The sequence below is a fragment of the Diabrotica virgifera genome, chromosome 1, assembly GCF_917563875.1.
Source record: "Diabrotica virgifera virgifera chromosome 1, PGI_DIABVI_V3a".
NCBI classification, from domain to species: domain Eukaryota; kingdom Metazoa; phylum Arthropoda; class Insecta; order Coleoptera; family Chrysomelidae; genus Diabrotica; species Diabrotica virgifera.
In genome coordinates, this window is record NC_065443.1 from 233,404,632 (window position 1) to 233,417,389 (window position 12,758).

Here is a 12,758-nt window from a genome sequence, read left to right on the forward strand (position 1 = left end):
CTTCTTTTTGGTAAAAAAAATCGCGAAAATCTCTTCCTAATTAGCACCCCAAATGAAATTAATCGTTAACGCTTTACTTTTTATATGTGTATTGTTGTAACTTTATAATTTACTTTATAATTTATCGGAGTTGACAGTTACTAAGCTACATTGTAGTTTAACAACACTAGAGTATTGTTACGATTTCAAACTTAGTGCAAAAATGTATAGGGATTTACAAAATATTGGCTAAAAATTTAGCAGGTTTTGAAAAACTTGAATTTTATTTCAGTTTATTGGGTTTTAGGACAAGCAAAATTTTTTATCAAGAATGACATTTTTCGCTAAAATTGAACACAAAAAAGTTTTTCCTCTTGGGCACCCCATCCGTGGACACATGTATATGTATTGTTTATATGATCTATAAGTTTGACGTAATTATTTTTGAAAAAAATTGGTCTTAGAGATTGTTTTAATTTATGCCTTTTAAAAATGCATTTTTTCAAAATAACTTAAAAAGTAATGGAAAGGTCGCCAAATGCGAGTTCATTATACTATTGGATATAAATTAAGTCAATAGTCGCAATCTTTGAGTTTTCATTTAATTGTGTGCACTGTGTACAAAAATGTGTGTGCGAGTATTTACTTAATTTATATCCAATAGTAACTTAAAAAGTATTATTGATACGAAAAATCTTAAAGTAGATTTTTTTGCTTTTATAAATATTTTGGTTTTATTTTGCTCTTCTTAACATTTTGGTTCAGTGAGACCAAAATTGGTTAAGATCCGACTTTTTAAAACTTACATACACTCGTGATTATTGTCTTGTTCAAGCATTTTCGACTACAACCCTTAAAAAATAAGGGTTTTAAAAAACTTAATTTAAATGATCTTATTGGCCTTAAAAAACCTACAAAATGGTTATTGAAGCATTTCATAGCTTAAAAACCTACCGAGATAAGAGTAAAAACCAATAACATATTTTAGGAGATATCAGCGCTCCTATACTGGAGCATTGTAAGATAAACATAATGAACTTACTAAGGAAGTAAAACTTCACTTGTAAGTAAATGGTATATAAATTTTTTTATTAAAATTTTATCTAAAATGATCCAATTTGCATAAAAGTGGGTACATCTATAGTACAAAATCACACAAACGTTTTCGGAACAATTAGTCCATCATCAGGTGGTAGAAACTTTAGATCCAAAGTAGTTGGAACTAGCTACATAGATAGGTCAAAAGACCTTCATTTTACAATAATTATACCATTTCGGCTACAACAATGTCGACAATAAGTCGATGTTTAAAGGATTTAAAAATGCAGCGTTATTATAATGTGGTCTTCATCTTGGCTTCATCTTCCATAGGAAGCCAAGATGAAGACCACATTATAATAACGCTGCATTTTTAAACCCTTTAAACATCGACTTATTGTCGACATTGTTGTAGCCGAAATGGCATAATTATTGTAAAATGAAGGTCTTTTGACCTATCTATGTAGCTAGTTCCAACTACTTTGGATCTAAAGTTTCTACCACCTGATGATGGACTGATTGGTCCGAAAACGTTTGTGTGATTTTGTACTATAGATGTACCCACTTTTATCCAATTTGGATCATTTTAGATAAAATTTTAATAAAAAAATTTATATACCATTTACCTACAAGTGAAGTTTTACTTCCTTAGTAAGTTTTTTATTATGGTATACAGCCAATGAGAGGAATCTTTTCCTTTTAATTTTATAAACATAATGCGCTACAGAACCTACTTTTCAAGAGCTACAACTCCACTGTCCACTAGGTCTTCAGACTTTATAAATACACGATTATTTTTGTATTTTTATAAGCTACATTTTTCCTAGGAATATTTTTTTCGATAAGATACTTACTTTTTGAGTTAGGTACTTGCGAAAAACCGCGTTTTTTTTTGTTGAAAAATGAACATTTTTTAACATTTTCCTAGAACACGGAGTAAGTAAGTAAGAGGGGGAAGAGAAAGAATGGCTTTCACCCTTCAAGTAAAAGCCACCAACAGCACAAGTTCAGTAGTGAAGTGGATGCTTAAGAGCAACCTAAATCCAAATTTTCGTGCAAATCGTTGGTGACATTGAAAATTACACGGTATCGCCGTATTTCACGTTCATTTACTGGCCTATAACTCCGTAGACGAGGACTTTTCTCTTTCGGGGAGTGACTATTCGAACGAACATGGAGCGCGGGGATGAGTGGAAAAATCCCTGATAATAATGGTGACATCGAATACCTTAAAAAGTGTGTGTATATCTTAAGGGCGGATCCCGAATTAGGATCCCGAGCGAAGGATTTTGGCGAGGAATATTGACTTTCTGGAATGATGGGAATTTGTGATTCGGTTGAATTTATTCAATATATAATCAAACTCAGCAGGTCGATCAAAATGAGAGGAGATATATTTAGAGCTGAAATATTGAAATCAATACAATAAATTATTAACACACTTACAATTTGTAAATTAATTGTTATTAAGGGTAAACTGTAGATGTAGTCTTCTGACTTCTTCATAGAAAGGCCGCTACTAGCGTATGAGTTCAACTCAAGCTCTCATAAGTCTCCCTGATGAGAGGTAATTCTCTACATATACATGTAGAAGCAGGGTGGAACTTAATTTGTCAATTTGAATTAAAATCGTCAACGTCAAAATTGTATAAGCATATGTTTTCACATTAAGCTCCGATGACGAAGCACTTGAACTTTTCTGACAATATGGTAGGGGAGCCCAAGCGGGGATTTTGCAGTTACTAGAGCGCGTCAAATTAGCATATGGGGAGAAACCTGGTACCCTGCAGATGTACCTCTACCATATATTGGCTCTTAACACAGGGGAGTTCGTTAAGGGGGCCCGAAAAAAAATCCTTAAAAAACCTCGAAATTGTCAGATTTAGATAAGGTAAGTTAAGTATGTATATGCAAAAGAGTGTATATTTAAAAAATCTGACGATTTGAGCCAGGCGTAAGGAAATGGGTGGGTCCCAAAGTTTCACAGGCAAAAAGCGAATATTTCGCGAAATGAATGACAGATCGAAAAACTAAAAAATATGTGCTCAATATTTTTGAAAAATCTATCGAATGGCACCAAACACGACAGCCCACGGAGGTGGGGTGGGGGGTTACTTTAAAATCTTAAACAGGAGCCCCCATTTTTTATTGCAGATTTGGATTCCTTACGTAAAAAGAAGTACCTTTTATTTGAAACATTTTTTCGAATTATGGATAGATGGCGTTATAATCGGAAAAAACAATTGTTGGAAATGGAAAATTAAATTAAAAAATGACAAGCGTCCACTAAAATGGAAAACTTTACTTAACTTTTTTGGCTTTAGGACCTACTCTTCACAACCCAATAGGTCCCCATAACGATAAAGTTATTAGTTTTCGAAATATTGGAAGTTAAAAATAAAACGGCATAGTTATTTTGATTAATGTATTGTGTCGCTTCATTTTTAACTTCAAATATCTCGAAAACTAACGATTTTATCTTTACTAACGAAGAGTACATAATTTGCATAGAAAGTACAGTATGCGGCAAAATAAACAGTACTGATGTGTTTTAAAAAATGGCTACCATTTTTCAATCAACAGTAACAGCCAGTAACAGCTGTTTATTGTAAAAGTGGTAGCCATTTTTTAAAACACATTAAATCCCTGGGTTAATTTTTAAAATTAGAATGTGTTTGTTCAAAGTTTTCTCTTCATTTGAGATAGTTACAATTATAATACGATAACTCTGATGATGGCATTAGAAATGCTGAAAATACTTAGCTCATTTTAATAAAATTTATTTACACACTATCAGTCTTTAAAAACATACACCATTTCTCGTTTTGATTTATCAATATGTTTGTGTGTGTTTTATTCTTTTATTTTTTTAATGTTTGGTATTGTTTTAATAAAAATATTTGGAAAGTAGTAAGTATTAAAATTAGTTAAATATTTAAATAAAATATAAATGAACTGTTTAAAGTATATTGATTTCGTTGGAATCATAATAGAATAATAGAAGTATAACTTCTTACGTGCGTACAAAGTACACACACATTTTATTTTTATATTCTCTTTACTAGAACAATTTACTTTCGTACTTCTTACGCTGTATAGTAGGGTAAACCACTGGCTATCGAATGTCTTATGATAATCCAAAACATTCTGAAATTCGTGAAATAATATGCTTCATTATTATTATTAGGTTCTAAACAAACTTTTGACATTTGGCAGACCTCGTTGGCCCAAGATGGTTGGTTAGGATTCTCGTTTAGAGTTTCACCATGTTCCTGGAGGTAATCTTTTAACATCGGCGTTTAGCCTTTTCAATTTTACATTACTATAATGTAGATTGAATTATAAGTACAACCATTGTTTGGTTCTGGGGCTAGTTATCAAGTATATATGAATTCACTGATGATGGACTGATAGGTCCGAAAACGTTCTGAATGAACCTATTTTATTCAATCCATTGGGATTTTTTAAAATTTTAGTAAATATACCTATTACATAGAAGTGGTTTTACTTCATGTTAGAGTTTGATTATTAGGTTCATTTTGAACTTATAGAAAAAAAGAAAGCGGTCTAAAAATATGTTATGTTACCATTGCGGAAATTTCAGATTAAAAACAGATACGCAAAATTTTCTTTTCGAACGCCTTTCCGCTTATTTTATCATTATTTATTATGTTAATCAATAAAAAACCCTACAAGCGTTTTAAGTTCTAAAAATAGAACAATTTGAGTACGGCGATAGCTAATGAGCAGTTTGCAGATATAAAGGCATTACGAACCTGCCACGATTTGATGTTACAGTTACAAATGGAAATTGTGGATTTGATTTAAACTCCATAATTTGGATAATCTAAAATTTAATTGCGTTCCTTCATAACTTGGATATATCACTTGCCCACATGCAATCTGTTACTTTCAAATTTAACAATTACGTTGAAATAAATTCGTTTTTCTAATATTAGTTGATATAACTAAAACCATACAGGGTGGCCGAAATATTATCAGAAAGTACGACAACATTTTTCAAAAGACCAGCGAGAGATCAATTTTTGATTAAAGGGTGACACATTTTTTAGAGAAAGAGACTATTTCGTCTTTAAGATCCCAAACGCGATCAAAAACCTTACCAGCAATTAGCCATCTTACTTTTTGTAGTAAAGTATATCAGAATATTCAGAATGCAATGAATCAAGAAACCCACGAAATTGTCTACGATTGAGTACTTGTGAACGAATGCTATTAACAGGTTTAATAAAAATATCAAGCACATGTTTCATGTCTAGAGCAGATTTAGACAGGGGTTTTTGATGTATGAAAAAATGAAGAAATACTGCTTCGATCTCAGGAAATGATTTATTAAACATGCTTAGGAAACCAGATTTTGCCGTTGTCATATTTGGTGCTCCATCAGTAGTAATGTTACAAATATTGCTCACAGGTAGTTTCAAAGATATAATAGTTTTTTTTTAAATTCTTGAAAAATATCTGATCCTTTTATCGTTCCCTTTATTGGACGCAACACAAAAGTTTTCATCAATACCGCTTATAAATACAAGTAATTGAGCCATGCCAGTTATATCTGTATATTCCTCGAACGCAAAAGAACAGAATTCAAACTCATTTATCTTTGACTTCATTTGTGAGACAAGTTGCCTATCGATTACTTCAATCCTAGAAATAATTGTTTTTCGGGACAAACTTAGTATCTTTGTCAGGAGATCAAAGACTCACCAGAGAGAAACATTTAAAATACAGTCCTATGTTGCATAATTTTTGAGATTACTCAAAACCATGTCGCGGGCCTGATTAAATGGCCAAAGGGCCGCACTTGGCCCGCGGGCCGTGCTTTGCTCATGTCTGGTCTAGGCTGACAACAACTACAGGTAAGGAACTAGTTATAGCATCAATTTATGGAATGTCAACGAAAATTCCCAAAATATTGACTCATAGATAAAAAGAAAATTCCTGATCTGATTTATTTAAAATTAGATTTTTTTTTAAATTATACGTACGTACAAGAACAAAAAGCCTGGGACATGAATTAGGAGCCACGCAAATTAATCAACAAACGAGAACTTTTAGAATTATCTGTGAACACATAATAATTTTTTTAGGAAGTTGAACTTCTTTTGAAAAATATTCTACAAGCAGCCAGGGAGAATATTCCTGAGATTAAACATAAAACAAGAGGGAATAATTATTTTATTTCAGTAAAAGAGAAAATCACAACAAAAATGATAAAAAACCGGAGCACCAGTTTATAGTATACATCACATAAAACTTGAAATTCCGCGATTCAAAAATAAATCGAATGCTAAATAAAAAAATATAAAAAAAATTTTTTTAGGAAACGCTTTTCTTTAGTTACGAGTGACTAAAATTAGAAATATAAAAAATTAACTAAAAAGCAAAAAATAAAAAAAATTCAAACACATTCGTTAAAGAAAAGCGTGGGGCGAAAACCGTTTATTCGATGAAGATGCGCCCCACGCTTTTCTTTAACGAATGTGTTTGAATTTTTTTTATTTTTTGCTTTTTAGTTGATTTTGTTATATTTTTAATTTTAGTCACTCGTAACTAAAGAAAAGCGTTTCCTAAAAAATTTTTTTTTATATTTTTTTATTTTTTATTTTTTAGTCTAACAGTTTTTAAACATTAAAATATATCATGATTATTAAAATATATGTATAAAACATAACATGATTAACAAACATGAAAATTAGTCGGAATCGGCAAAAAAATTTAATCTATATTGTTTATTTATGAAGCATAATGTAAACAATTAACGTAAAAAGTGAAATTATGTATAGTTCATATAACTAGCTACAATCTCTAAAACTTTCAAGTTTCTTCATTGTAAAAAACATGGGAATTTAAGCATTTTCCATTAAAATCGTGTTTTTTTATTTAAACAATTAATAAACATGAAACATTTTTTATTGACTATTGGTGTATTGTTCCTGCGAATGCATATGTCTGCAAATTTTCATTCATTTTCTTTGAAGAAAAGGCAGTCAAATTAACGTCTAAATATTTGACACAAACGAGTGAACTTAAAGAAAAGTGTTTAATAATAAATTACATACATTCTTCTTTTTTGTCAAATAATTTAATTAAAAAATTATTTTTGGACACCCTGTACAAATCATTATATAAATTTTTATATTACTGAATAAAGAATTGAATGACCTTTCAAATGAGCTATCGCACGTCCCCTATCCTCATTTAAAAAAATCATCGATTACGTCATCGCGCCCAGATGGATGACGTCACTAGTATGACATATATGCCAAAATATCGTAATTTAAAAATAAAAATCGACTTCTTTCGGGATTTTTCCTTAAAGTCGCCTTTTTACGAAATAACGAATTTATTCCTTTCATTTGCATCGTACTCTATAAACAAATATATGAGTGTTCAAAATTTAAAACTTTATTGTTTATTTATGACGCATAACGTAAACAATTAACGTAAAAAGTGAAATTATGTATATGTTATATCATTAGCTATAATCCGTAAAAGTTTCAAGTTTCTGCATTGTAAAAAACAAGTGAATTTAGGCCTTTTTCCATTAAAATCGTTCTTTTTTATTTAAACAATTAATAAACATAAACAAAAATTTTTTGTTGTCTATTCGTGTATTGTTCCCACGAATGCATATGTCTGCAAATTTTCATTCATTTGCATGGAAGAAAAGGTAGTCAAATTAACATCCAAAAATTTGACGCAATCTATTGAACTAAATAAAAGCGTTTAAAAATCATCGATTACGTCATCGCGCCCAGAAGGATGACGTCACTAGTATGACATATATGCCAAAATATCGTAATTTAAAAATAAAATCGACCTCTTTCGGGATTTTTCCTTAACCCTGGATTGCTACACTTATTTTCAAAACTCAATCTGCTACATCGAGGTAAAGTGGTACCCCAAATAAAATCGACCTTAAATATTTATATATTATGTATGTTTTAAGAACTTATGACAAAAACAATCTTAAGATAACATGCTAAGAATTTATTTTGTATACAAAAATATTTTATTATATTATTATTCACAAGTTTATTGTCATATTTTCTACACCCACTACTGCAAATTGGTGTAACTTACAAACAAGGTTGGGGTACAAGTGTACCCCAGGTAGCATTCCAGGGTTCAAGTCGCCTTTTTACGAAATAACGAATTTATTCCTTTCACTTGCATCGTACTGTATAAACAAATATATGAGTGTTCAAAATTTAAAGCTTTATTGTTTATTTATGACGCATAACGTAAACAATTAACGTAAAAAGTGAAATTATGTATAAATATCATTAGCTACCATCCGTAAGAGTTTCAAGTTTCTACATTGTAAAAATCAAGAGAATTTAGGCCTTTTTCCATTAAAATCGTTTTTTTTTTATTTAAACAATTAATAAACATAAACAAAAATTTTTTGTTGATTATTCGTGTATTGTCACCGCGAATGCATATGTCTGCAAATTTTCATTCATTTGCATGGAAGAAAAGGTAGTCAAATTAACATCCAAAGATTTGACGCAATCTATTGAACTAAATAAAAGCGTTTAAAAAACTGACGGACAGAACGTCTATAGACGTCTAATTTTCGTTGATATAATGTGATACAACGTCTATAGACGTTGCATTTTTCCCTATTCTACTTTGCAAAATACAATATAGTGTCACAACACTTGCTTATACATTTGACGCACTGTCCGTCAACGTGTTAACTAATGATAGCAGTACAGTATGGATTCGGAAAGCAGCTAAACTAATGACGTAAATGTAATTTTTTTCTTTAGATACCGTCTCCTCTAAGGAGGTTGGTGTTCATCACAGCTATTTTCACTTTTGAGTTTGCAGCTATGAACAAGTCGATGGAATTATACCACTTTCTCAGATTGTTGAGCCAGGAGTTGCATCTTCTTTAAACACTTCGTTTTCCCTGTATTTTTCCCTACATTATGGTTTGTAGAAACACATATTTATCCCCTCTCATAACGTGGCCGAGATATTGTAACTTTCTTATCTTAATCGTATTCATGATTTAATCTTAATGTTTCAAGTCGATCGCTTATTTCTTTCTTTAAGGTCCAGGCCTCCACCCCATACAGCAGCACCAAAAACACATATGAACGTAATATTTTTATTTTGAGTTGGAAACTAAGGTCGCTATTGCATAATACTTTCCTCATCTTGTTAAATGTTGCTCTGGCTTGTCCAATTCTCATTTGGATTTCTTCTGTATACTCGTTATTTTTATTAATAATTGTACGTACCAAGTATTTTTTAACTTTTTCTATTTCCCTATATATAAATGTATTAGACTCAGCCAAAACTGTAAAAAGTGTCACAAACTTGATTCTTTTTGTTATTGTTTATTGTTTTGATACGAAGTAGTAGGAATCTTTACAAAGTTGACACGATCAAAAGATCGTTTTTATATAGGGTGTAACAAAAATGCAGGTCATAAATTAAATCACATATTCTGGACCAAAAATAGTTCGATTTAACCTAACTTACCTTAGTACAAATATGCACATAAAAAAGTTACAGCCCTTTGAAATTATAAAATGAAAATCTATCTTTTTCAATATATCGAAAACTATTACGAGATTTTTTATCGAAAATGGACATGTGGCATTCTTGTGGCAGCAACATTTTAAAAAAATTGTTAATGAAATTTGTGCACCCCATAAAAATTTTATGAGGCTTTTGTTCCCTTAAACACCCCAAACTTTTGTGTATGTTCCAATTAAATTATTTTTGTAATACCATTAGTATTAGTTAAACACAATGTTTTTAAAATTTTTTTGCGTCTTAATATTTTTCGATAAGCCAGGGTTTATCAAGATATTTTGAATATTTGTCGAATCCACCACATATTTGTATATGGTTAAGTACGATTAGAGAGACCTGTTAATACCTGAAAATTTATTTACAATTTACAATTTTAGGTATATTTTGAAACGTATTAAAAAAGAAGCCGCATCTCGATAAAATGTTGCTTATCTAAAAAATACTAAGAAGCAAAAAAGTTTTAAAAATACTGTGTTTAACTAATGGCACCACAATAATAGTTTAAGGGAACGTAGACAAACATTTCTGGAGATTAAAGGAACAAAACATCCATAAAATTTGTATGTAAACATATTAAAAAAGAAGCCGTATCTCGATAAAAACTGGCTTATCGAAAAAATACTAAGAAGCAAAAAAGTTTTTAACAATATTGTATTTAACTAACGATATCACAATAATAATTTAATTGGAACGTACACAAAAGTTTGGGAGGGTTCAAAGAACAAAACACCATACAATTTTTATGGGGTGTACAAATTTTACTGTTATTTTTTTCTAAGATGTTCCTGCCATTACAATTATACGTGTCCAATTTCAACAAAAAATCTCTAATAGTTTTCGATATATTGAAAAAAATCTATTTCCATTTTGTAATTTCAAAGGGCTGTAACTTTTTTTTGGTGCACATTTGCACTAAAGTAACTTAGGTTTAATCGAACTATTTTTAGTCCCAGAATATGTGTTTTTATTTATGACCTGCATTTTTGTTACACTCTGTATATATGTCATTGGAAGTATTTCTCATCATTTATGTGAAAATTAAATTTTATTTTAAATGTTTGAGAGTAATTTACTTAATATTTTAGTTAAGTGTCTTGCTTGTGGTTGCGTAAGTTCGAAAACCCAAACATTATCACTTTTTAAGTAAGTCATCATCAATGAGAATTGGAAACGGACAAATAAGAAAAACGCACCATGAACTAATAGACATAATGAAGGGAGAAGATCTAGTTAGATTTATTAAAGCTCAGAGACTGAGATGGCTGGGACACATAGAGAGAATGAAAACCGACCTACTGATTAAGAAGATCACCAGATGGAAGCCAGAAACTGAAAGATCAAGGGAAAGATGATAATACAAAGTTTTATTGCTCTAAATTTAATAATCTCTGAAATATTTACACTTTTATTAAGAAAAATATGTATACATAAATAAAAACACTACTTCTTAGCGATTAATAATTTTCTTCTAAATATATATTTCCTTTCGGATTAATGTTTCGCACATTTGTGAAATCTTTACCTATTTTCCGGCCATATTATCTTTGCAGATGGGGACCGCTTCACAATGTTTATTTAGAACTATTCAAATTCCTTTGCGACTAACTTCAGTGACATTCCCCGCAGAAACTCCTTCGAGAGTGTGTCTAAGTTCCAGATCTCGCCTCTTGCATAAATCCATACATCCTTGTGCAAATCTAGATAAACGTTTGAATGCAAATAGCAGCGTGCAGGACAACGGACATAAAATAAAATATTAGAGTATGTGACGTTCTTACGTTTACATAAACATCAAGCATCAAGAATAACTCAGAATATTCAGACAAATACAAATTATGCTACGAAATTGTTATTAATACTTTTTTAACAGTCGACAATATTCTTGAAGGTTGCATTCATATAGAGCAGGGGTTCCCAACTAATTTTTTCCAAGGACCCCTACATCAAGGTGCTACAATGACGAGGACCCCCACTATTTCCTAAAGACCTAAACAAACCTAAAGTTACCTGAAAAGAACCAAAATATGTGAAAACTAAATAAAATAATGGATTTATTTGTGAAAATACAGAGTACCTACACAAGTACACTAGTTTTAATTTTCACTCCTCAATTAATGAGATACGTTGAATTTAACCTTAGCATCCATTATTTCTGTAATGTTAGAAGAAAATGTTTGCTCACACTGATAGGTTGTTGCAAACGGAAGGATTTTTTTCATGGCCTTGTCTCCAAATTCTTTGTAATCCTTGCGTGCTGTTGCCCAGAATTCTGCTATTTTCTCGCCATTAAAAATGTCCTTCATCGTACCACAACTCGACAAGTCCACAAGCTTATCTTGTTCTTCTTCTGTGAGGCCTTGGATTTGTTCAATTGCTTGACAGCTGAAAGGATTTCGAATCCAACCATCGTCAGGGTCAGGTTCGGGGAAGTATATCCTAAAAGTCGTGGCTAGGCTGCGTAGGTGCTCGGCTGCGTTGATCTTTATTGGGTCAGGTAAACTCTGCTCTGCAGACTCCAAGAACTATTTCAAATTAGGAAAGTTAGTGAACGACTCGTTTTCAATTATTGCCGCCCACAGCTGGCACTTTTTTACCATAGCACTGATCTTATCTTCAACTTTGAACATGTCTACATTTTTCCCTTGCAAACTTAAAATAAATACATTCAAGTGTTCAAACACGTCAGCTAAGTAGGCAGTTGAGCAAAGCCAAGAAAAGTCAGTGAGAACATCTGCATACTTGGTGTCAAGAAGAAAAACACGAACTTCACCTCTAAGTTCAAAAAATCTTTTCAATATCCTCCCTCGAGAGAGCCACCTTACTTTCGTATAAATAAGAAGGTGTTCATGCTCACTACCAATCTCTTTGCACAACAAAGAAAATAATCCGGATTGCAGAGGTCGAGTTTTAATGTAGTTAACGATTTCAACTACTTCGTTAAGTATCTTCTGCAAAGGTTAAGACAATGTTTTGGCTACCAAGGCTTCACGATGAATACAACAGTGTGTCCATTTCACCTCAGGAGTTACGGCTTTGACACGAGCTTGAAGTCCTGCTTTGTGGCCAGCCATTTATTTTGCTCCATCTGTAGACAAGCCCACACATTTTGTTCATGTGACGTCATGTTTATTGAAAAAATCATTCAATCCAGTAAAAATATCTGC

General features: G+C 31.4%; 1 protein-coding gene across 1 annotated transcript; it reads right to left on the bottom strand.

Annotated features, from left to right (window-relative positions):
- Positions 1-11,705: 11,705 nt before the first annotated feature.
- On the bottom strand, positions 11,706-12,221 carry LOC114333332 (zinc finger BED domain-containing protein 5-like). The gene is made up of 2 exons (XM_028283193.2): positions 12,189-12,221; positions 11,706-12,116 (listed from the first exon to the last, which is right to left on the bottom strand). Exons 1-2 carry the CDS (start codon positions 12,219-12,221, stop codon positions 11,706-11,708), a joined length of 444 nt encoding a protein of 147 aa, XP_028138994.2.
- Between the last annotated feature and the right edge of the window lie 537 nt (positions 12,222-12,758).

What these genes read in the sequence shown, in the direction of transcription:
- LOC114333332 (XM_028283193.2), bottom strand. Translation starts at nt 12,221, where the DNA reads ATGTTCAAAGTTGAAGATAAGATCAGTGCTATG. An exon ending in AAGATAAGATCAGTGCTATG is followed by an intron (nt 12,117 to 12,188) that starts GTAAAAAAGTGC and finishes AATTTGAAATAG; the next exon opens with TTCTTGGAGTCTGCAGAGCA.